Here is a 26,867-nt window from a genome sequence, read left to right as displayed (position 1 = left end):
AAATAAAGCTATCTGAGATGGTTTTTCTAAATTAAAATAGCTTTTTATTTTTCTGTGACTCAATGGTGTTAAGGCTTATAGAAGTATAGTTGTTTCTTTGTTGTTATCGTTGTTTGTTATTTTATTTTTGGGAGCCGCACCTGGCAAAACTTAGGGGTCACTGTTGACTCTGCACTCGGGAACCACTCCGCTGGTGCTTAGGGACTGTATAGGATGCTGGTGATTGAAGCCAGGTCAGCCGAGTGCAAGGCAAGCACCCAACCCACTATACTATCTCCAGCCCAAATTATAGTTTTTAAAAAGTCACCCAGTTTTTGCTGTTAGGGGAGATTTGACTATTCTATCCAAATATCCAAATGTACACGTATAATCCTGTATGTTGTTTCTGAGCACCTATATTTGTATCCCTATTTCTTTTAATCTTGCCAATGCGGGAGTCTCTTGCCCGCACGCCTGGCTGTCTTCCCCGGGGCCCCTCGGAGGGGATGGCCTCTAGCTTCCCTCCCCACCCCGAGCAGAGTTTCCAGCGGCCGAAGACCACCAGAACCTAGCCACAGCCATGCTGGAGGCCCCTCTCCACACATTTGGACAGGTTTCATGCATGAAGGTACCGGCAGAGGAACCCAGGTGTGTGTAACCCCATCAATGGCCAACATCCAGAGAGAGTCTTAAAAGCAAGCTCCCAGAAGATTATCTTTAGCCTACTTCTCCCTTTGGGAGAAACTGGCAATCTTCTGAGAGTTTCCTGCCCCCATGGGACAGCCTTGCAAGCTTCCCATGGTGTATTCATATGCAAAATCCAGTAACAAGCTGGATCTCATTCCCCTGACCCTGAAGAGCCCCCAGTGCAACATAGTTAGGAGGGCCCAGTCGAGATAGACTTCTAAGATCTCAGGGAAAGGACGAAATGAGATGTTACTGAGCCCGCGCGAGAAATCGGTGATTAACAGGATTTCGTGATTGTGAATCTTGCCAAAGAACAGTAGTTCTGGACCTTCTCTCCCAAAGAGCCATCTTTAATTTTAATTACTCTTTCTATTTTAAATTTATTTTCTACTTCATAGATGCCTTCTTTTATCTTTAGTTCTTTCCTTCCATTTCTTTTGAGTTTGTGTTATTCTTTATGGCTTTTAGCTTTTTTGAGATAAATGCCTACCATGATTTCTTTCCAATACAATCATTTAATCCTATATATTACCTCTATGTATTTCTCAACATCTAAATTATAGTATCTACTACTTTCAATTATTATTTGAAATATTTTTATTTCAACATATGTTGAACTTCACCTCTGAGTTATCTAGAAGCATGTATTTTTAATTCTAATATTTTTCATTTATGCTGGTGATGTTCTTATTGCCTAATATTTGGGGGCACATATGATGTGGATTATAAAAAGTTCAGTCCTTTGTGATTTATTGAGCTTTTCTTCTTTTTTTTTTTTTTTTTTTTTGTGACATAGAACAGGACTTGGCAAATGTTTCCTATAAAGAATTAGGTAGTATGGAAGCTGGAGCGATAGCACAGCGGGTAGGGCGTTTGCCTTGCACTCGGCCGACCCAGGTTCGATTCCCAGCATCCCATATGGTCCCCTGAGCACCGCCAGGAGTAATTCCTGAGTGCATGAGCCAGGAGTAACCCCTGTGCATCTCAGGGTGTGACCCAAAAAGCCAAAAAAAGAAAAACTTAGGTAGTAAATATTTTCGGTTTTGTGGTCCATACAGACACTGTTCAGGTTTCACAGCTCTGTGTTGCTGTGCAAAAGCAGGCACAAGCACTGCTTGTGTTCCTTTATATAAGGGAACGCTTGTGTCACTACACTCCATTAAAATGTTATTGGGTTTTGAGCTTCGTGTAATAATTACTTGTCATAAAATTACAGTTTTTTCAAACTGTGAGAAATAAAATTTGGCCCAGGAATTCAGTCACTTGCCCTGAATGTGACCAAATTAATCCCTGGCACCACATACAGTCCCCTAAACACTTTCAGGAGTGATTCCTGAGCGCAGAGCCAGAACTTAGCCCTGCACACTGCCAGGTGCGATTAAAACCCAAAAACACATGTAAGAATTAAGATTCATCAAAAAGATCGTACACATGGGACTGGAGCAATAGTACATCGGGCAGGGCATGGTCCCCTGAGCACCACAAGGGGTAATTCCTGAGGGCAGAGCCGGGAGTAACCCCTGTGCATCTCTGGGTGTGACCCAAAAAGCAAAAAAAAAAAAAAAAAAAAAGATCGTACACCATTATCACATTATCAAGTAGGATTCATCCTGAGGATGCAAGGATAGTTTAACATTAGCAAGTCAATCAACATATTCCATCATATCAATAAAAGAAAAAATAAAAACCACATAATCATATCAATAGATGCAGAGAAAGCATTTAACAAGGTTAGCACCCATTTATGATGAAAACTCTCAGTAAAATAAATGGTCATTGAAGGAACTTTCCTCAGTATAGACAAAGGCATCTACCACAAGCCCATGGCAAGCATTATCCACAATGGGGAGAAACTAAAAGCCTTCCCTCCAAGATCAGGGACCAGGCAAGGCTGCCCACTCTTGACACTCCTATTCAATACAGTACTGGAGTTCTTGCCATAACAGTTAGGCAGGAAGAAGATATCAGGGGCATGTAGATAGGAAAGGAAGAGGTCAAACTATCATGATTTGCAGATGACATAATCCTATACTTAGAAAATCCTAAAGACTCTACAAAAAAGCTCCTAGAAACAATAGGTTTGTATAGTAAAGTGGCAAGCTACAAAATCAACACCAAAAGTCCATAGCTTTCCTATATACAAATAATGAAAGAGAAGAAAGAGATATTTTTTTAAATCCTGTTCACAGTAGTGCCTCAGAAAATCAAGTACCTCAGAATCAGCTTAATAAAGAGGTGAAGAAACTATACAAAGAAAATTACAAAATATTTCTTCAAGAAATAAAAGAGAACACTAGGAAACGTTCATCTCCTGCTCATGCATTGGGAGAATTAACATTAACAAATTGGCAGTACACCCCAAAGCATTATACAGATTTAATGTGGTCCCTATCAGGATACCCATGACATTCTTCAAAGAAATAGACAAAACACTCCTGAAATTCATATGGAACAATAAACCCCCACAAATACTTAAGGCAGTCCTTGAGGAAATGAAGATGGGTGGCATCACCTTCTCCAACTTCAAACTGTACTACAAAGCAGTAGTAATTTAAACAGCCTGGAATTATACTAGAAACAGACCCTCAGACCAATGGAACAGAATAGGATATTCTGTCACAGACTTTCAAATATATGATCACATAATATTTGATAAAGGAGCAAGAAATGTGAAGTGGAACAAGAAAGCCTCTTCAACAAGTGGTGCTAGGAAAACTGGACACTACCTACCAACAAAATGAATTCTGATCTCTGTCTAACACAGAGATCAGAATTATCTGTTAGACAGACCCAGCACAAAAGTCAGATCACAGTGGATTAAAGATGTCAGTATCAGACCTGAATCCATAAGGTACATGGAGTAAAATGTGGCAGTACCCTCCATGACATTTAAGCTAAAAGCATCTTTAAGGATGAAACACCACTGACCAAGCAAGTGGAAACAGACATAAACAAATGGGATTACACTAAATGAAGAAGATTCTGTACCTCAAAAGAAACAGTGACCAAAATAGAGTCCACAGAATGGGAAAGAATATTTACCCAATACCCTTCAGGTAAGGAGTTAATGTCTAGGATATGCAAGATACTAGTAGAATTATACAAGAAAAAAACCTCCAACCCCATCAAAAAATGGGAAGGAGAAATGAGCAGAAGCTTCCTCATAAAAGAAATACAAATGGCCAAAAGGCATGAAAAAATGCTTTACATCACTAATCATTTACATCACTGATTACATCACTAATCAGGGGGAAGCAAATCGAAACAACAATGAGATATCATCTCACACTACAGAGACTGGCTCACATCAAAAAGAACAAGAACAGTGTTCGTGCAGATGTGGGGAGAAAGGGAATCTCTTTCATTATTGGTGGAAATAACTAACGACTGATCCAGCCTTTTTTGAAAACAATATGGACGTTTCTTAAAAAACTAGAAATTGAGCTTTCTTATGACCCTGCAATACCACTTCTGGGAACATATCTTGGGAGTGCAAAAAATCACAGTAGAAATGACATCTGCACCTGTATGTTCATTGCAGTACTATTCACATTAGCCAGAATCTGGAAACAGCCCAAGTGCCTGAGAACTGAATACTGGTTAAAGAAACTTTGGTACATCTACACAATGGAATACTATGCAGTTAGGAAAGTTGAAGTCCTGAAATTTGCTTATAAGTGGATGGTCATGGAGAGTATCATGCTAAGTGAAATAAGTCAGAAAGAGAGGGATAGACATAGAATGAGTGCACTCATTTGTGGAATATCACTGTCACTGTCATCCTGTTGCTCATCTATTTGCTTGAGTGGGCACCAGTAACGTCTCCATTGTGAGACTTGTTACTGTTTTTGGCATATCAAATACGCCACGGGTAGCTTGCCAGGCTGTTTTCTGTGGGTGAGATACTCTTGGTAGCTTTCCAGGCTCTCTGAGAGGGACAGAGGAATGAAACCCGGGTTGACCGCATGCAAGACAAATGTCCTACCCACTGTGCTATCACTCCAGCCCTTGTGGAATATAAAATAAGATTCTATGAGACTGACACCCAAGGACAGTAGAGAGAGACAAGGACCAGAAGATTGGTTCCATAATTGGAAGCCTGTCTTATGAACTGGGAGAGAAGACAGCTGGAATAGAGAAGAGATCACTAAGTCAATGATGGTTGGAGGAATCGTTCGAGATGGGAGATGTGTGCTGAAAGTAGATAAAGGACCAGCATGACAGCTTCTCAGTATCTGTATTATAAACCGTAATGCCCAGAAGTGGAGAGTATGGGGGAAATTGTCTGCCATAGAGGCAGGGGGAGGGTTGGGGTCAGGGGGGAGAGGGGAGATACTGGGGACATTGATGGTAGAAAATGCACTGGTAGAGGGATGGGTGTTTGATCATTGTATGACTGAAACTCAAACATGAAACTTTGTGACTGTATCTCACGGTGATTTAATAATTTTTTAAAAATGTAAGAGCCATTCTTAGTTTGTGTTACATTATCAAAAGGCTTTCCATCTGAGTTAGCCTGCACCCTTGAACTAGAATATTGTCAATTTTAAAAAACTAGTATGAGTTTTGTAGTGTGTTGCTCAAATCTATGTTTTTGCTTATTATTTAAGAGAATCTAAATAAATAGCTTTATTGAGGGAAAATGCACAATATAATTGCAAGCTGATGAATGTTATAATAGCGCACACACTTGGGGCCACGAAGATAGCTCATAATGCTAGTTGTCTACTTGGTAGAAGTGGCCCTAACAAGGAAAACAGTCTCTGTTAAGGGAGTAGATGGAAATTATAGTGCCGTGTCTTGGAAGTAGGGAAATCCAGTTGAAGAAGCAGGAAGATTGTAAACAGAATCTGCTAATTGCTAATAAGGATAATCACCATCTCTATTAAGCATCAGAACCCCTGCAAGAACATTGAAAGTCCTAAGCTGGTTTGTAGAGTATGTCTGGCTAAAGGCTGTGGCCAGATAATCTTCTGTATCATGTGTTATTCACAGCAGATAGGCACTTTGAATGTTTTTGCTGAATTTTGGATAGTAGAGAAGCATTATGAAGTAAGTTTATTTTGCATGATCTGAAAGTCTTGATTCGTTATTTGGTTTTAAATACAGTTTCTGCTTTGTGGGTGATACAGCCTGTGTGATCATCACAGATTTTACCCACTAGTCATTGTTCTCCTTATCTTTAGCTTGAATTTTACTAGTGTTTTGAAAATAAGAGTATTTCTGTTTTATATCAACAGGTTCCATTTTTTGGGCCTCTGTTTGATGGAGCCATAGTGAGTGGGAAGCTACTGCCAAGCCTTATATGTGCCACATGCATCAATGCCAGCAGGGCTGTGAAGTGCCTCATCCCGCTCTACCAGAGCTTGTATCCTTTTCAAATATGTGACTTATTCACTGTCCACCCAGAGTTTGGTTAGACTCTGTCAGCTCGGCTTGAGATGTAAGTAATAACTTTTTGAAAGAACACAGTATGTTTTTTATATCGTTAGTTATTTCAGGTTAAACAAAGTAATTGTTGTAGCATCAAATTTAAGGAGACCATATTGCATATTGTAAATTTATGATGAGAAGCTGTGACTTTCAAAAACTGTTTATATCTTCTTGGGAATTTTTTCCAAACTTGGTTTCCTTGCTGACACACCAGCCTCTTTTGTGTTATTATGCGAAGGGGGGATGAGAGCATAGTGTGCCTGCTGGAAACCAGTGGTTCTAAAGGGACTGCAGCTAATTTTTAAATGTTTAGGGCCACTCACTCAAACAGCACAAATAAGGACTGTAGAAGGAGAAGTTGAACTTGATTGTATCCGGCCTCGGTGAAGTTGCATTAGGACTCATCAGTACGAATGAGAGAAATTCATTGATAATTTTCCCAAATCATTAAGATTTTCTTCTCTCATATCTGGTTTTTCTCTCTTAAAACAGAAGTTCCAGGGCTAGAGTGATAATTCAGTGGGTAGGGTGTTTGCCTTGCATGCGGCTGACCCGGGTTCAAGTCCCAGCATCCCACATGGTCTCTCGAGAACCGCCGGGAGTTATTCCTGAGTGCAGAGCCAGGAATTAACCCCTGTACATCGCTGAGTGTGACCCAAAAGGAAAAGTAAAAACAAACAAGTTTCATTTGTAATTTTCTCAAGCATGAGTTGAGTGCTATACTCTTTAAATCTGAACTGCATTAATTATCTCAGAAAAAGATTGAATAATTTTTATTTTTTAGTTTATTTTTATAAAATTGTTCGTGATTCATTACATTTAATAGTCCAATACCAATCCCACCACCAGTGCACCTTCTCACCACCATTATATCAGATTGGATAACTTTTTTTTTTTTCTTTTTGGGTCACACCCGGCGATGCACAGGGGTTACTCCTGGCTCTTCACTCAGGAATTACCCCTGGCGGTGCTCAGGGGACCATATGGGATGCTGGGATTAGAACCCGGGTCGGCCGCGTGCAAGGCAAACGCCCTACCCGCTGTGCTATTGCTCCAGCCCCCAGATTGGATAACTTTTATAAGAAAAGAAGTTCAAGTGACTTCATAAATTTGCTGAAAAAAGTATCTGACCTAATCACTGTCACTATCACTGTCATCCCTTTGTTCATCGATTTGCTCCAGCAGGCACCAGTAACATTTCCATTCGTCCCAGCCCTGAGATTTTAGCAGCCTCTCCTTACTCGTCCTTACAAACTGTGCCTTATTGGAGGCTCTTTCAGCATCAGTGGAATGAGACTCGTAATTGTTACTGCATTTGGCATATCAAATACGCCACAGGGAGCTTGCCAGGCTCTGCCGTGATCTGACCTAGTATGTTGCTAATAATTATTGTGAACATATTATGTTTGATTTCTCAAGATCTACTTCTGCCCAGCTAGGAAGTGATGTATTGCATGAGAGTGAGGGGTGATTGAGAAGTGGTATGTGTGAATAGAAACGGTTGCTGAAAAATATCTTTCATTTAAATCATCGTCACTTCATTGACCAATATTCTGTCTTTAGAGTAAAAATGAATACATATGCCATGTGTGGCAACTTGGAATTATCATAGAAATTAGTAGTAGAAGAGAGCTGTCAGGTCCCACCTGGCCCCTCCCCAGGGACGGCGCTGCATTCTGCACCCTTCCGAGCGCTCCCGCATTCTGTGGCCATGCCAGCGTGCATGTCGTACAGTCTCCACCCAGAGTCTGTCTAGGCGCCTGGTAGTTTCTGTTGCACGGACAAAACGTGAAAGAACTGCTCAGCAGCTGAAGCGTCCGTTTGCATGTCAGCTGGGACGCCCCAGACACTCGCCAGTCAAGTGTGTGGAAGGAAGTGAAGGAAGAAAATCATTTGGAAAGAAGAAAATTGTTTTTTACAGGTTTGGTGTCATTTCTGTCACATCACCTTCTCCAGTTGCCAGACATCTGATAAACTATGTGCTTTTTCAAACTTGCTGAACACTGCTTTCTCAAATAAGAATTAATGCGGCATCAGAATAATAAGGCTTAAGGAAAGTGTTGGGTTTTTTTTTATAAGTTCAAGGAATCAAATTTTATTTTACTTTTAAATGTTTTTGAGGAAATTCATTTGTAATAATATGGTTGTCATCTAGAGAGATTGTTAGTAAATGACGTCTCAGAGGACAGCTTAGTATAGAAATTAGGAAAGAGAAAGTAACAAATTATTGGGTGCATCATTATAACATTTCTGAATATTTTTATATAGTCATGTCTTAATTGGTGCTATGCAAAAAATTATTTAAAATCATAAATAAGGTGCTATACATAATTTTTATAGAGAGATGTTATCAGTGTAAAAAGAAACTTTGCAATGTCTTAGCTAGTGCAGTCTTTCATTTCTGCCCATAAAATCACTAATATTCTGGCCATTAACCAGAGATAGAAAAATAAAAACTGAAAAAATGGGAAAATTAGGGAATGTCAAGACCATTTTAAAGATGTTTTTTCTTTAAAAGTTACTAGTTTAATTTTTTCAAATCTAGTTATGTACCTAGACTGTCAATAGTTTCTCTCTTAACATTTTGCCGAAACATCCTGGTCCTAGTCTAAACTAATTTGTCTCATAGTTGATGCCTAGAATCTGCTTCTCCCTTGAAATAAATCTCTTTGGTTTCAATTTTGAAAATTGGGCTGGAGAGAGCACAGCGAGTAGGGTGTTTACCTTGCACACAGCCAACTCAGGTTCGATTCTCAGCATCCCATATGGTCCCCTAAGCACTGCCAGAAGTAATTCCTGAATGCAGAGCCAGGAGTAACCCCTGTGCATCACCATGTGTGACCCAAAAATAAAAAATAATAAATTTTGAAAACCACTAATTAACCGACCCATGGGTGTCTCCTAACATTTATTCATTCATCAATTAGTGTGGACTCTGCATGACTCAGAATGCACAAAGCAAGGCAGACATGAGGGTATTACCTATTTGCTTCACGGACAAGACAGTTTTTTACAGCAGCTAAATAGAGAGTTGTCTGTGAAGACAGGGCAAGAGAAGTCTCTCTCGGGAACAGCATGTGGGATTCTTCCAGCATGAGAAAGGGGCTGCAGATAAGTGTTCTAAATGGTAAATGTATGTTTCTTGGACTTAGTGTTCTCAAATAGTAAGTGTGTGTTTCTTTGAATTTGGTGTGTGGCCAGCTGCATCAGAACGCCTTGGTAGACCCAAGGGCCTGATTCCAGCAAAAAGGTTTCAGCGGGACATCTGAGGAAGCTGACAATATATCCCTTGGCAAAACTTGATTGGCACATGAATTAAGCCCTCTTAATAAATAAGGCAGCTTGGGGGCTGGAGTGATAGCACAGCGGGTAGGGCGTTTGCCTTGCACGCGGCCGACCCGGGTTCGATTCCCAGCATCCCATATGGTCCCCTGAGCACCGCTAAGGGTAATTCCTGAGTGCAGAGCCAGAAGTGACCCCTGTGCATTGCCAGGTGTGCCCCAAAAAGCCAATAAATAAATAAACAAATAAATAAATAAATAAGGCAGCTTATTATTGCCACAAATTAAAAAATATCCAAGTCTGAGAGCAAATTATTATTACCTGTTTCTTTGAGATATTAGGTACAATATCTGATATGGGTTTGGGCAAAGAAAGTAAAATCTCATTGTTAAAAGAGACCATTTCATACGAACAAACTTGTGTTCCCACTTTTTTTTTCAAATTCTTATATTAATCGTCATATAGAACAGTGCCAAACTGCTCATCTCACCTAGATGTCATTTTTTTCTAGATATCATAATAACTATTTTATTAGCAATGTACATGTTGATTAGCCAGATCTCCCATAAATCCTTTAGAGAGAATACTTTTTTTGTGTGTTCACCACAGGTGGCCAAATATTGAATCTGACAATAAATAGTCAATGAATTATTTTGTCAGTTATTTTTATGTTTTGATTGAGGTATTATGATTTACAATAGCGTTTATATTAATGTTTTAGGCATTAGAGTGTTACTGCCCCACATTTAACATCAGAGTGCCAGCATTCCTTTAGCTGCCTTTGTAGGTCCCCTCTCTGTCTCATCTTGATCCCCAGCACTGGGCATGCCGAGTTCTTTTGGCAATATCTTAGTGTTTGTTTTCATTGGCCATTGTCTATATTCTCCAGTTTGCTTCTTTATACTCCACATGTGAGTGAGATCATCCAGTCTGCCCATTTACTTTTTAATAAGTTTGTTTAACGCCACATCCTCCAGATCATCAAAATTGTAGCAAAATGCAAGGTTTCATCATTCCTTAAAGTTGAATGCTGTTCTGTTGTGTACATGCACTCATTTCTCGTGTACATGTACTCATGTTGGTGCCATCCAGGAGCCTCTGTGTCACTCAACAGAGCCCAGTGCCACTATTTTTTTTAACTCAGTCACCATGAGATACACAATTACAAAGCTGTTTATGATTAGTTTATCATACAATGCTCCAGTACCCATCCCTTCACCAGTGTACATTTCCCACCACCAGTGTCCCCAGTTTCCCTCCCACCCCCCCATGACAGATACTTTTCTTCTCCAGTGTCACAATTTCTTAATTCACTTTTTATTGGACACACATTAGATGCCATATTTTGTCTATATATTGTCTATATCTTTCTCCATATCTTGCGTACTATAAATGACTATTGGTGTGTCTTTTTGAATGACTATTTTACCAGTCTTGTGGTATATGCTAATGAATTAATTTGCTAGATCATCTAAAAATTCTATTTTTAATTTTTTCCATACCATTTTCCATAGGGGCTAAATCAGACAACAGTCCTAGTTATTCTCGCTGCTTGTTCTTCTCTATCTCATGATTAATACTTAATTACCTTAAAATCAAGTCATTGAAATTACATTTCATATCAAATTTAACTATAAGAATAAATTTAGGGATTTCCATATCAGTTTTGTCCAGTAAAAATTCCCTCAATGTGAGAATTGAAGTCATTATTTGAATGAGTATGCTTTGGAGGATATTTTTGCATAGTAAACCCAGTCTAGAATCAGTATCAAACGAGTTATTACTTGGTTGTGCCCTTAGCTAAATTATCAAACAATTAGGACAGTATGGTAAAAGATCATAGAAAATTTAAGTGCCAAAAATACCATGATCAAAGCAGAAAAAAACTATCTGAACACAGTACGAATGTGTTTGGAAAACCTCACTCCTCTGTTCCTACAGCAATTTCTGGAAAATTCTTCAGCAGACTAAATCAAATCTGTCAAGTGGTGCCTTCTTCCCATGACCACAGCTCTTGACTGCTGAAAGCCAACACACCTACCATCTGCTTTTTTTTCCCTCATGGGCAATCAGAGGCCCTATTCCCGTTCCGAGAGTGTTGTAAATGGGAAGCTTGCCACATGTTAGGTTTACAGTTCTTGAGCCAACTGAAGACTCCAAAATCAAACTGTCAGCTGATAGACGTTTCTAAACCTTTGAGCCAAGGCTTTCATTCTTCTAGTCAGATAAGTTGTTTCAAGGAAAAGGAGGCCACACAATATGCAGTGTGCCCATTTGGAGGAGTTCACCCCAAACCAAACAGATGGTGGCTTTTTAAAATAAACGTCCACTTCAATAGAACAATAGTTTCAATGGCATTTGCCATTTCTACTTGCTAGAACTATCACCATTTGATGGAGAAAACAGGGCTGCCGCAGGAAAAATAAATGTTTTTCTTCCTCATTCTTTCACAGGCAAAATTTTATTCATTTTAAATTAATGAACATACTTGATAAAATCAAACCCAGGACCCAGACCTTCTTAATATTGTTGCTAAGGGTAGCTCTGAATTTATACACCTTCAAAAATAACCACTCTCCCTAAACTATAACTAACTTGTTTTGTTCCTTTCCAGTAGGATCTTTCATTTCCTCTGATTATTTCAGAAAAGAAGTCAAATAGAGCCACATGACTAACCAAATAAACACTGCCAGCATTTACTTCACCCTGCTGTACATGCAGCCTCTCCTGGCCTCTAGAAATAGAAACATGAATAAGGTATGCCGTGGGAGAGGACCGCACACACCCCGCTTGAACGGACTCAGAGCATAACAGTCCTACAGCAGAGTTCTCTCTGTCTGTCTCTGTCTCTGTCTTTCTGTCTGTCTGTCTGTCTGTCTGTCTGTCTGTCTGTCTCTCTCTCTCTCTCTCTCTCTCACACACACACACACACACACACACACACACACACACACACAGAATAAAGACATTTATGGGGCATCAGAAAGAACTCTTAAGAAAAAATGAGGCCCCAGTTGATGTAAGGCGGCGGCATGGGGTAGGTTCCGTACTTCTACAGAGCAGATAGATCACTGCCAGGCAAGGGCTGCTAGATTTGCTGGGATGCAAAGGGTGATGAGAAGAGGATGAAAACAGAATTCTCTGTACATCACATTTTGCCTGAAAGGACCCAGGAATGAATGACTTAAAGGGAACAGGCAAGAACAGTGATAATAACAAATAGGTCCAAAGGTAAAATGTAGTTGTAATGAGGATTTGCACTAACTGACAATAAACATTTGAGAAATTCTTGCTTGCAAGCAATCTTTTCTCACAAGACAAAGGAAATTAATGAGGCTGACTACTACTCTTTGGGATATATTCCTTGGTCATTTAAGTGATAGTTTTTTACTTTGAATGTTGCAGAGAGTAATGCATTTCATCCTAAAGTTCTGGAATTCTAGTCCCTACTTGAATCTGTCTAAGAATGAGAGGAATAGGCAAGTAGACTTCCACCCTGTTCCCTGGAAACATTTCAGAGTCAGTTCAGGGCCAGAGAATACTGCGGCGCTCTTATGGGAGCTCACCTTGCTTGTGGCTGACCCCATGGTCCACTGAGCACTGCAGTCAGGAGCAACAGCCAAGCACAGAGCCCAGAATAGCCCCCAGTTTCCAACAAATATGCCCCCCCAAACCAAACAAAGTCAAATCAGAAGTATCTTCTATGAGAGGAATGATATGAGGCTGTAAAGAGGAGTAGGAAATTAAAAAAAGAATTATAAAATTAAAAGTATTCCTCTGAGAAAGAAAGAGGGTCAGACATGGAAGAATAACCACTGTAGTTACAGAACAGTGTAGCTACTCTGCAAGCTTATATTCAAAATACATGCATGGAGATTGAAAGAAAAGCACCTAAGCCTGACTTTAGGTCATCACTACTTTCATAGCCCTATTGTTCTTCAAATATGAAGGGACAGAAAAGTATCTTGGTGTAACAATTAAAATTCACAATTCAAAACCGTCCTAGCCCCTGCAATTATAGTCCAACCTTTAAGCTAATGTGTGTCTGTATATAGAAAAAAACTGCCAGTAATGGACTAAAACTAAGATAACTAATTTTTTAAATATTGTGTCAAAATAAGATGATGTTCTCAGAACCGAAAGCTGAAGAGTAGTTTTTTTCTCACTTTTCAAATAGAATTTAAGGAGCTGGAGCAATAGCACAGTGGGTAGGGCGTTTGCCTTACACGCGGCCGACCCGGGTTCGATTCCCAGCATTCCATATGGTCCCCCAAGCACCGCCAGGAATAATTCCTGAGTGCAGAGCCAGGAGTAACCCCTGTGCATAGCCAGATGTGACCTAAAAAAAAGCAAAAAAAAATAGAATTCAAGGATAAAATTTTGTGTGTTACATGAATGCTTTATAAAATTGTCAAACTAGATTATTTGCTGATGAACCTTCAGAAGTTCATAAATGAGTTCATAATAAATAATTTTATCAATTTGATCAATCATTGAATTTGATCAAATTACTAGCTTCAAAGATTAAAGTTACAGAAATTTCTTATAAAAAACAATATTAACATAAAGTATCATTATGATTTAGCAGATTCGAGGACTATGGAACTATGGGAGCTGAGTGACTCCACTGTGAGCAAACCTAAAATGCATTCATTCATGCACTGTAGAATCACAGGGACTTTTGTGTCTGGTTTGATGTGTGTACCACAACTTTGCTCAACTCTTCAGCACTTTTTAAAAATATTTAGGCCATACCCACTGGTGCTCAGGGCCTACTCCTGGTTCTCCACTCAGGGTTCACTCTTAGTGATCCTCCGGGAACCAAAAATGGTGCCAGGACTTGAACCCTGGTCATCTGCATGCAAGGCAAACACTCTATACTACAGCAAACACTGCTATACTGTTCAGCCCCTCAGCCTTTTTTTTTTTAATCGCCATGAATTACAAAGCTACATAGAAAATCATGATTGAATTTCATACATATAATGTTCAAACGACAACCCCTTCACAGTGTACACTCTCGCACCACCCCCTCCTCAGCCTTACTCGAGCAGGCACTGTTCCTCTCTACCACTGTCCTAGTGTTCCCTGCCCTGACTTACCCCTCCTCCACCCAGTGGCAAGCTTCCTGCCGGAGAGTACTTCACATGCTCCTGCTGCTGTTGCCTTTGTTGCATTCGATATTCCCCCATGAAGTTTCTTCACATCCTTCATCTGAGAGATCATTCTGAGTCTGTTCCGCTCCCTCTGACTGACCACTCAACATGATACTCTCCAGATCCATCCACGAGGCAGCAAACTGAGTGACTTCATCTTTTCTTATGTCTGAGTAAGACATACTATACTTTCTTTATAGTTTCTTTACCCAGTCATCTGTACTTGGACGCTTGGGTTATTTCCAGATTTTGGCTGTTGTGAACAGTGCCTCAATGAACATAGGACTACAGATGTCTTTTCGGCATTATGCTTGGGGTTCCTGGGGTATATTCCCAGGAATGGAATTACTGGGTTGTATGAAAGTTTAGTTAGCTTTGTGAGGAATGTCCATATTGGCTCTGAAAAAGGCTGGGACAGTGGACATACCCACAGTAGTGAACAAGAATCCTTTTCCCCAAAGCCTTGCCAACAGTGGTTGTTCTTTTTGATGAGTGCCAGTCTCTGGTATGAGGTAGTATCTTGTTTTGATTTGCCTTTCCCTAATGATTCATAATCACTGTATCATGTCATCCCATTGCTCATTGATCTACTCGAGCAGGCACCAGTAATGTCTCCTCGTCCCAGCCCTGAGATTTTAGCAGCCTCTCCTTTACTCTCCTTACTCGTTTTTCCCAACGATTGGAGGCTCTTTTCAGTGTCAGGAGAATGAGACCTGTTATTGTTACTGTTTTTGGCATATGGAATACACCACTGGCAGCTTGCCAGGCTCTTCCATGATCTTCTTTAGTACTACCAGGAGTAATCCCTGAGCACCCCCAAAATCCAAAACACACAGCTGAAACAATTATTACAGCAGGTAGGCCATCTGCATTGCACATGGCTGACTGAGGTTCAATTTCTGGCATCCCATGATTCCTGTGGTCTGGACCTGGCACATGATAAGGCTTTTCACTGCCTATACTGTGTGACCTGCAAATGTTACAAATATCCAAATGAGGGAGCTTGCGAGATAGCACAGCAGGCAGCGCTCTTACCTTGTATGCAGTCGATGCAAATTAAACCCCAGCACCACATAGGGTCCTGTAAGTCCCCAGGAGTGATCCCTCAGCACAAAGCCAAGAGAAAGCCCCGAGCACAGACAGGTGTGACCCAAAATCAAAACAGGAAAATGTAGAGAAAACATACACATACTTGAGTCTTTAAACTTGTTTGGGGGTCACTCCTATTAATAATGGGTGTCCATGTGGTGCCAGGGGTTGAACAGGGGACTCCCCATGCACAGTACAGGATCCAGCCCTTAGAGTCGTCTCCCAGGTCAAAACTTCTTAGTCTTCTATTGAGAAACCATGATTGACAAAGTTAGTCATGTCTGAGCTTCAGGCATCATGATGGTCCAACACCACCTCACCAGTATCTACTTCCCTCCACCAGTGTCCCCAGTTTGCCTTCCACCCACCATCCTGCCTCTGTAGCAGTCACATTATTTTCCCCAATTTTAGGCATTGTTTTATAATACTGCAAGCTACCAAGAGTATCGCACCTGCATGGCAGAGCCTGTCAGGCTACCTGTGGCGTATTGGATATGCCCAAAACAGTAACAATAAGTCTCACAATGGAGACATTACTGGTGCCCGCTCAAACAAATCGATGAGCAACGGGATGACAGTGACAGTGACTGATGGGGTGTCACGCTTTACCACTGTCCAGCACCACCTCTGCTGACCACCCATCATTTAGCAAATTATAATCTGGAAAAATAATGGGTTTTTTTCCTGCCACACCCACAGGTGCTCAGGGGTTACTCCTGGCTTTGCACTTGGGAATCGCTACTGGTGGGCTGGGAGGAGACTGTATGGTTCATAATATAGAGCATTTTATTCATATGCCTTTTTGTCATTTGTATTTCTTCTTTGAGGAAGTTTCTGTTCATATCTTCTCCCCATCAGCAATTTTTTTACTAGCATTTTTCACAATGATCTAGAACATGCTTGTCAAAATACCATTTGTAAGAAAGCTTACAAATTAGTTAAGTGATTTGAGTTAAGTCAAAATCAGAATTTGCAATTACTTCAACAGATGAGACTTTGGCACCCGTGGTGAAATGAAATGTGTCTTGCTGCCTCGGGTACACATTCTAGGAGAGACCTTAAATGAGCAGAAATAAGTCAGAAAAGACTGTGACCACAGTGTTCTAGGTATCCTAGGAACCATGCAGAGTAAGGAGAAGCTGTGTTTGGCGCTCGTGAGGTTTATGGATAGACCAGGCCCGGGAACCAAACCCATTGACCAAAGCAAGCAAAAAGCAATGTCAAAAATCTGTGGTTTAGGGCCCGAAAGATACTGCAGTGGGTAAGGTACAGCCTTGCACTCAGTTGACCCAGGTTTGATCCCTGGCACCCCATGTAGTTCCCCAAGGCAATCAGAAGTAAACCCTGAGCACCAACACCTTTGGGTGTGGCCCCAAAACAAAAACAAAACAAAACAAAACATTTAAAGCAGAAAGACCTGCTACCTGCAGTTTGACTCCAGCCCCCAAGCAGACTTTGTTTGGAACTACAGCTGAACCTCAGAATCACTCATAAAACAAAGTTTTTAGCCACGTGGAATTTGAGCCCATGTGCTTCCATTTATGTTACCTCCTTACACCTGCACGTTGCTTCCCCCAGCCCTTTCACACCTGTTTCCCCAGTGCCATAATGTCACTCCCCACCCCCCCAATTCCTGTAGTCTCCCTCTGAGGAGCAGTGAGAGGGTCCATGGGCCAAGCAAATAAAGTTGCACCCAGTGAGCAATACCATAATTCTCAAATCTCACATTACCAGCCTGGCCTCATCAGTTTCAGATCTTAGATGCAAAATAAATCTCTGCCCAGCTCTGCCAGGAGGAAGTGTTTTCTTTTTGCCACCCATTGTGTTCAGATAAATCCTGGTGCTCTCCCGTGGGTGACTGGTAGCAGTTCCTCTAAAGTGGAAAGGGTCTGACTCCCTGGGTCACAACTGCCACTATACTTGGCGCGTGGGGGAGGCCTGTGAGAAGTACATTTGATGCAGACTAATTTTTCAAGAGGGAGAAAAGTTTTGCTCTCTGTGTATAAATCTACAACTGTTGTACAAAACACCATCTCTCCAAGAGTCATTAGAGTCAGACTCACTGCAGAAACCAGGCAGGAATCTTGGCCTTCCTGCCGCCCCACACTTTCCCTGCTCCCTGGCCTCCCTCCCACCACGGTGTGTGCCATCCCCCGTCCATGGCCCTCCCGCTCCTTTCTGCCCCCTCTCCTCAGACACTCCCCTTCTGTCTGCCTGTGCCATGGGTCCCACCCTTGCACACAGCTGCCTCCTGCTTTGATGCGGGTGGAGACAGATCAGGCTGCCTCTATCTCTTTTGTCTCCTAATTACACTGTCCCCCAGTGGGGCCTTGTTCCCATTCTTTTTATCTTCCTTATCTACTTGCTAACACCTTATGAATATGTGTGTGTGAAAAGAAAGGTCAAAAGAGATGAGTCTCGTGTTTTATACAATTACGTTTTTTCATAGTTGAAAATCATAAATGTTCAAGAAATGTACCTGTTTGAATAGGGTTTGTATCTGTGTAGTATAAGATCGAATAGGGTTTGTATCTGTGTATCTGTATAGTAGGGTTTGTATCTGTGTAGTACAGTTTAACGTCGAAATTCCATTATTCTAATGTTTAGTTACACCTGAACCCCTAACACTTTAAACTGTGTCTGACACATAATAACTACTCAATAAATAGTTCTTGCATATTCTCTATGAACCCCTAACACTTTACACTGTGTCTGACACATAGTAGCAACTCAATAAATAGTTCTTGCATAATCTCTATTAGCAAAATTACTTAGTCCTATTTAAAAGAAAAAAATTAGTAGTTTTACTTGAAAATTGAACTTCATATTTTTCTTTCTATTAAGTAATATTTGATGCATAATTGCTTTTCTACTTTGTACTAAATAATTATCCTTCTATACCCAACCCCAAAAGTTATTAAAGGATACTTATACAGATCATTGGAATAGTGACTTTATCTTTGATTTTAGAGTTAATGGAGTTTCATTGACAGTCATAAGAAGTGAATGCTACTCTAAAATCCCGTTCTATTAGAGCAATACATGTATTCCCTTTTTTGAGAAAGGCTGAATTCGGTTAGTGTTAAAAGTCAGGAAAGTGACAGACAAAATGGAGAGTGGAAGAAACCATCGTTTTGTCATGACAGCCACCCAGAGGCCCCTCCGTACTGGTGAGAAAGAAGCTTCTCACCGGTCTTCAGAGAACTCTGGCATTGGAGTCCACTGCTAGGTCCCAGGAAAGGAGCTGATGGACTTAATTCTTAATTGTATGTAAATTTTATACACGTAAATAAAATGCTGCAATGCCTAAGGGAGGTTCTCCGCATCCGAGGCCTGCAGCGGCTGGGCCTTGGCTTCACATGCAAATAATGACAGCTGAAGTCACTTGTTGGAAAGTCCGCAAACTCTGGTTACAGCTGCATTTGTCAGTAGCTTTAAGGGAAGTGTAATCAGCCAGAGAGATTAATTTGCATCTCAATTAGCAAAGAGTCGGGAGGAAGCTTGAGGGTCTGGTGTGGGAAGGTTGTGGAAGAAATCTCACCCAGCACAAAAGCCTCCCTTGCTCTGTCCTCCAGCTGAGTGGAGGACAATATCTGAGGCTTCGTTTCCATAGGGACCAGAAGCCTGCTGGGCCCCCAAAGAATCTCGGGCTTACACTGTAATGATTTGGTCATGATGACACAAATTCCACTGTTGTTCCCAAATACATTTTGCTATTAGAAAATTGTTCAAAAAGTGAGAATGGCCATCATGTCAGAAGCATGCAAGAGGGTATTCGTTGAGCCTACATACGTTCTTTTTTTTCTTTTTTTTTTTTTCAGTAGTTCTGGGAGGATTGTAAGCATTTAACATTTATTAATGCCTGAATATTCAAAGAGCAAAAGGTCATTCCATAAATGACAATACTCCTTTAGCATTCAGATGGTTACTTTGGGAATGGCTCAGCTTCAGAGGGAGGCATTATTCCCAATTCTCCCACTCTTCAGCACTAGAGAAGATTATGAATTTTGAGACACCAGCAAGGAAGAAATATAAAATCTTTTAGCCCTTGAACCTGGTAAAGAAATAGGACCATTACTCAGGCCTTTTGAAATCCTAACAAAACTGAAAGAAGTATCTGACCTTAACTTTAATCACCACAAAATAATATAAATTTAAATACTCTCCTTCCGATATTTTCTAGTGGTCGCTTCACAGTTTGATATTTAACATACCAGACAGAGCCTTTTTTTCAAAGTTTTCTTTCTTTGCCAGATTCCATACTTCAGCTGAGTGAGAGGTGAGGCTGGAACCCTTTTGTCCAAGCAGGTTTCCTGCCATAACCAGGAAGCACTTGCCTTGGATATCTGGGGAGGGGGAAATTTCTATTTCTAGTTTATTTTGTTCTTTTTCAAGTCATTCATTTATTGCTTCCAGTTTCAAAGTGAGACTCAAACAAAAAGGAATGAGAAGGGATGAAAGTAAACCCTGCATTTCAAACTGTTGTCTCTAAACTAAATTTATATTTTAGAAACGAAGGACTTTAAATGTTTCTTCCCATTCTGGAAAGGGAGAATAACAAGTTTCCTAATGACAGTCTCTTTTCATGCCCACAACTGAAATAACACACTGCAGCAAAGACAGAACCTCTTAATCCAACATTAATCAAAATTTAGTTTATTAATTATCAATCCCATTTTGAAAGGAACACAATGCCATAAACGGCATCCCTGGAACATTTAGTAGACTCTAGGATTATAAGCTGTATATTTGAAAGTGAGACTTTCTGTTATTCAAAGCTCCAAAAAGGATAATACATGCCTTATTATAATAAGAGATTGTGCAAAGCCAGAGAGGGACAAAGCAAGCAAGTGCAAATGGTGATCCCTTCTGTGCCGTCTGCCTCAGTCTACGCCGCAAGCTCCCAGCAGGTTTCCAAGCTAGAGGAATTTGCAACGCACTCAAGTAAAATTTTTAATCAAAGCAGAAAACCTTTCTGGTAATCTGAGTGAGTACAGTCCAAATGCCATCGTGTTAACCTTGCAGGGCACCCTTTCTAGCTCACTAGCATAGTGCCCACACCCCGCCCCTCCGTGGCTAGTTCCAGCATGCAAGCCAGCAGTCGCGATGCACTTGATTGTTTGCATTGCATTTTGCATGTACGTTTCACTCGACCAACTTGAAAAGTGCAGAACTGCTTTCATTTCCAGCAGAGCGCTTTGTTTCCCAAAAGTCACCATATTTTAAACAGAGACCCCATTGAACATTACTCACATACTTTCAAACTCATCCCTGATACGCTGTGTCAGATGGTCTTGTCACTTTTATCAGAATCATAAAAATAAAACTATACAATCTTTAGTGGTTTATGATTTCTCTACTGTTCCTTCTCATACTTTATTTCAGTTTCCAACCTTCTTCATTTGAAACTACGACATATAAGAATTCAGAACATGAGCCATGTTTAAATTCTAGTAGTACAAAGCTTTGGTCCTTAATCCATTAGCCACCAGTGAAGGAACTGCTAAAAGCTCAGAGTCTGCTTGTCATGGAACAAGACAGACCTTAGACGCCAGTTCCCTCCAGTCCTCCCTTCATTTGCCTATGAAGTGGAATGTAAGTATATCAGAGCATCCCAGCTTTGAGGCAGATGTCTGCTGGGAAGTGCAAGGCTCATACCTCCACAAAGAGAAGGCAGGCTCCCTGGCTGATGGGATTCTGAATTTATAAGCAGAGTTCCAGAATTCCCCCAGGGCCTACTTTTCAAAGGCAAATTAGTATGTTTGCAACTTGATCCCTGGGCAACTTTTGACAGTTGTTCTAAGAATAATAAAACAGATGGACAGAATAGATTTTAGGGTCTCTGTCCAAACTGCCATCCTCAGTGGAATTTAAAGAAGGCATGAGGCTGATCGGGAGGGCTGCTGCCATGGGCCATTCTGTCCATGAGCAGTCCGGGAGCTGCAGCCTCCTCTTGGGAGACCAGGATGGTCTCACGTGGTGTAGTTTCCTAAGGAGAGTTCAGCAGAACTGTGAGGAAACCAGAAGATGTGTGTGTTATTCATGTGTATGAAATGAAAAGAATTGAACTTAAAGTGAGTTTATATCCCAAAAACAAATTTTAATGTGAGTAGAAGAAAGAAATACTAACTTCATTTTAAGTTTAAGGAATGTTACTATGGGATTTTTAGTCCCTTTCAATAATGGAGCGCCTCTTTAAAATGTCTTTGACATACTATCTTTTCATTCATTTGGGAAAATTGAATCTGCACCTCTCTATCATGCTTATCTTTATCAGGATGATAAACATTCTCTGCTTATTATAACACAATTACTAGATAAGGTAGGTAAATAAAAAATAAAAAATCAGGAGGGAAACTAGCATTTAAGTGATCTAAAACAGATTATCCTCTGTTTTCCATATTTTTGTCAAATAAATATCTGTATAGTTGTGCATAAGATGTCATGGTTTCAAACCTCTAATTACTTCCCATTATTGTCTCTTTAAAAACACACTCAAAAAAAAAAAGGAAAAAAATAAAGAGTAACAACTTCTTAATAGGACCAGTAACATGTCAGCTTTTGAAGCCACTTATCAGAGATCTGTCTCAGTTAGCAAGGCATCCTCTGGACAGGCCCAGCCACGTTCTCTTCTGCATTTAGCAGTTAGCATTCTTTCCTCCACCAGGATGTAACTGCATGCAAGCAGGAGCTTTTTCTTCTTCACCATTCTATCCCCAACGCCTGGAGCTCAGCCAGGAGGAACCCAGAGGAACAGACTGAGAAGTGAATAAGGGACAAACCGTGAAGGAGTACCTAAAGGAACACTGCAGTGCTAGGAGCCCTCGCCTCACACATCTCTAACCAAAAACACCCTGGCGTGTCCTCAGCATGGGGAAACATACTAGACCTCACTTTCTTTACTCACAGTTTTCTGTATGAAAATTCTTGCTGGCAGTTAACTAGAAATTTCTATCTTCCCGATGTCTTAGTGTTGATGTATGTTGTATTTGTTAACAAAGAAACTGGGGAAGTATTGTAGCCTTTATGTGGAAGGCTTAAAACAGATTAGAAAATTCTGTTTACTGATGCTTTCCAGCCAGGCCCATGGAGGCATGTGTCATACTCTGGCCAGGATACAGCTAATGCTGCTGTTTATCTGATGGACACCAACCCTGGCCACCCAGCACCTGCTGCATAGTGAGCATTTGTCCATTAAGTACTTGTTGGTTGAATGAATGAATGAATGAATGAATGAATGAATGAATGAATGAATGAATGAATCCAGCTTCTTGTCATAACAGAAAAACTTACCAAATTTAGAACAAATGTTTTTTTTTTTAAAAAAAATGGCAAACCACCTTTCTGTTTTTAAGAGCTTTTATAAAAAATTTTCTTGTGAGATGAAGAATAAATATTTACATAGTAACAGAGGTTTGGGGGCCTTGAGGGGCTCTGGAAGACTTTCTTATTTGGGGGCCACCAGCAGTCATTGGGGTTTCTCCTGACTATACTCCAGGAACATTCTTAGTAGGGTCCGCCACATGTAGGGCAAGCGCCTGACCCTTGTATGTCTCTCCAGCCCCTGGTCCAGAGATTCCTAACAAGCACTGCTTCAGGACAATGTGTAGTGAATATGTTCCTATCTATAAGATAAGAAAATTCGAAACTGAATTCTGGAGGGTTGCGTACGCCATGGTCTGCCAGAAGATGCTGAGAGTGGGGACCCTCAGTGCTCACAGACTCACACCTCAGGTGACACTAGAGGCAGGCGTGTTCATAGGTGACCTAACAAGAAGAGTGCGTGTTACAGCATGTATTAAATTCATTTTTTCTTTTCTTTTCTTAGCTAAAAAAGATAAATGATGACATTTTGCTCTCACATTGTACTCTGAAAGCCTGTTGTAAAATCTGGAGCTTTTTGCTGGTTCTCTTGTTGACTGGGCTCAGCTGGGTGGTTTCTGTGTGTCTGGCGCCAGTGCTGGCGCTGCTGGGACAGCTGGTAGCTGAGCGGATGTACCTCCCTCTTTACAATATACCCATGTTTCGTAATTTACCCTTGGTGTCCCTCGCTAGTGGGGTGAGCACAGTGCGGCTGAGGCCCTCAAGAGACCTGTGGGGGTGGGGCCGGGCTGGGTGTTGAGGGAGTAGAACCAAGTTTAGCACTATCTGATTTTCGTACTCAGAACTGTTGTCCAGGGTGGCCCCAGGCCAGCCTAAGGACTAGGGAGGAGAATCGGCATGGGAGGAGGAAGCTCTGGGTGTTTCCACACCAAGTGTTCTGAGACTGCACTGGCCCTACATCCCGCGTGCCACCCTCTTTGCTGGAGAGTGGCTTCTTGAAGATTCATCTCTTGTACTTCAGTCTCCTTCAGCCAGTATCACAGTCCAGTAGGTGTTTGCTAAAGATAAGCCTGAAATGCAAGCATTTTAAGAAACTTCTAATTAAAGGGGAAAAGACTCTAATGCAATTTAATTATGCCATGTAGTATCTTTTGGCCTGAATAGAGGGAAGTAGCTTGTAATGGGTACCAAAAGGAGATAAAGATTTTTTTAAAAATACTAAAAATACTAAATACTAAATGCATTTAGTATTTGAGAACCATCCCAGCAGTGATCCAAGCCTATTCCTGGTGATGCTGTAGATCAAACCAGTTGTTCAGCTACAAGACTTATACTTTAACCCTATACTATCTTTCCAACCCTAAATAATTTTAAGTAATGATGTCTTACGGCAAAGAATTTAAGCACAGAAACAATATGATTGAACTTACTTTGCTTTCACTTTCCTCACAGAAACTCACATTCATAGCATGCATTTTGTTCTTATTTTGATTTCTTTTAATTCGTATTTTCACTTTAACCTACTGTTTATTATCCACTATTTAATTTTATATTGCTGTCAAGAATCCAGAATATATATATCACGAATCACAAAATCCCATTAATCACCGATTTCTCGGGCGGGCTCAGTAACATCTCATTTCGTCCCTTTCCCTGAGATCTTAGAAGTCTATCTCGACTGGACCCTCCTAAGGATGTTGCACTGGGGGTTCTTCAGGGTCAGGGGAATGAGATCCAGCTTGTTACTGGATTTTGCATATGAATACACCATGGGAAGCTTGCAAGGCTGTCCCATGGGGGCAGGAAACTCTCAGAAGATTGCCAGTTTCTCCCAGAGGGAGAAGTAGGCTAAAGATATCTTCTGGGAGCTTGCTTTTAAGACTCTCTCTGGATGTTGGCCATTGATGGGGTTACACACACCTGGGTTCCTCTGCCGGTACCTTCATGCATGAAACCTGTCCAAATGTGTGGAGAGGGCCTCCAGCATGGCTGTAGCTAGGTTCTAGTGGTCTTCGGCCACCTGGAGCTCTGCTTGGGGTGGGGAGGGAAGCTGGAGCCCATCCCCCCCACCCCCCCCAGGGGCCCTGGGGAAGACAGCCAGGCGTACGGGCAAGAGACTCTCTGCTTATATATATATATATATATATATATATATATATATATATATATATATGTATAAGTTTACTTGACCTTTTAAGAATTTATGTTTTTATAACTATGGGAGTTTGTCTCCATATTGAAAGACAGATTGGAACATTTGTTTCAGTGCTCACCTTTGAGTTGTGGGGGAGGGATAGATTTTGTCTAAGATTTGTGTTGCGTGAATGTTCATGCAGTTGGAGGTGCTGAGATAGGAACGCGGAAGAAATGCATTGATTGGAGGACTAAGGCTCGCTCTGGCTCTTAGCAAAGGCAGAGGGCCTCATGGACCTCCTTTTATTGATCATGGTACCTCTAAAGGGCGCAATACAGTGACGTCACCAAAGGCATCAAAAGATGTTACAGGAAGAACATTGAGGCAACATTATTTCCTTGTATCCACAGGCCAGTAATCTAGGCCTCCTGATAGAAGATGCAAAACCAAAACTGAAACCTTCCTTGGGCTAAAAGCACTTGGATTTACATCCCAAAGACAAAACTGGGCCCTGTACCTGAAATCTACATCCCAAAGACTAGGCTGGGCCAGAGCCTACAATTTACAATATCAAAGGTCAGGCCTGGCTAACACCATCTGCATGTCAAAGACCAGCCAGGCTTCTGTGAGAGAAGGAAAACTGCTCTTTTCAGTAGACTGAAATTATTTTTCTGAAGGCAGCTTGAAGGGGGAAAATGTTCAGCTTCGCCCAAACCAGTCAGGACACAGGAGAAGTCTCGCCCATTTTCATGGGTCCCTATGTTCCTGTCCGTAGTACGGTACAGTATACATGGGCTCGCCCTGGTAGCTCAGTCCAGCCCCAACAATTTGTCAACAGAGAGATCTGTGGGCCTCCCAGACATTGGAGGGATATCCCTTCTCTTTGTTGCATTTTTGTTTGTTTGGGGGCCCTACCCAGCAATGCTCAGTTGAGGAGTACTCCTGGCTCTACACTCAGGGATCACTCCTGGCAGCACTCGGGGAACCATATGGAATGCCAGGGATCAAACCCGAGTTGGCCACGCACAAGTGTGTCCCCCCTCCCCCCCTGCCGCCCCTCTGTATTATTACCCAGCCCTGGGGATAGTCCTGAAAGGATGTGCACATTGATTTGATGTGTTGTGATGTTCTCTGTGGCAGTGTCGCCTCCTGGGAGCAACCCTCCTGTGTTTACACTAGGCTGCTGATGCCAGGTGTTTCCTGCAAAGCCCAGGGTCTCACAGGGCACCCTTGGCATCTTTGAGAGGTGTGCTTACCGGCTAGCATGATAGGAAGTGGCCTCTAGATTCCAGCATTTGCCTGGCTCCCCATCTGCCTGTTCCCAAGGAACCACAGTCCCAGTAACTGTGTCCAGTGCTGGGAAAGCGTGCTGGCCTGATCTGGGAGTGCAGCCCCCCATAGCAGACCGATGCTTGAGCTGTCTCCCCTCTGCTTACCCTTCTTTCACACAGCCAGACCCTTCTGTGGGGAGTGATCGATGACTGACTTGCCTGCTGCAAGTCATACGAGGCCAAGTGCTTAGGTGACATTACACACTACTGTGGAGGTGGTAGCTTTGTGGCCAGCATCCTTCCTAGGGACACATTCCATTTGTAGTTTTGCTTCCTATAATCTCTATTGAGGCACGTTTCACACTCTTCTCATATTTACCACTTCTTTCTCTCTCTACTGTGTGTGTGTGTTTCCAGAAATTGTTTTAACCCCTTGCCAAACTCTGCCTGTACCCACAGCTCTCTGGAGTGTGTGTGTGTGTGTGTGTGTGTCTGTCTGTCTGTCTGTCTGTC

The 26,867-nt window shown here is 41.4% G+C and overlaps 1 protein-coding gene across 2 annotated transcripts in view; it reads left to right on the top strand.

The window, feature by feature from the left end:
• Positions 1–26,867, top strand: part of RALGAPA2 (Ral GTPase activating protein catalytic subunit alpha 2) — a 352,948-nt gene that overhangs the window by 258,063 nt on the left and 68,018 nt on the right. For both annotated transcript variants that reach the window (XM_055131128.1, XM_055131127.1), the window contains one exon: positions 5,907–6,034. In XM_055131128.1, coding sequence (XP_054987103.1) covers positions 5,907–6,034 — 128 coding nt within the window. The remainder of the gene's footprint in view (positions 1–5,906; positions 6,035–26,867) is intronic.

The sequence above is a fragment of the Sorex araneus genome, chromosome 3, assembly GCF_027595985.1.
Source record: "Sorex araneus isolate mSorAra2 chromosome 3, mSorAra2.pri, whole genome shotgun sequence".
NCBI lineage: Eukaryota > Metazoa > Chordata > Mammalia > Eulipotyphla > Soricidae > Sorex > Sorex araneus.
The sequence above is the reverse complement of the archived record's forward strand: the minus strand, read 5'-3'. Positions and strand labels throughout refer to the sequence as shown.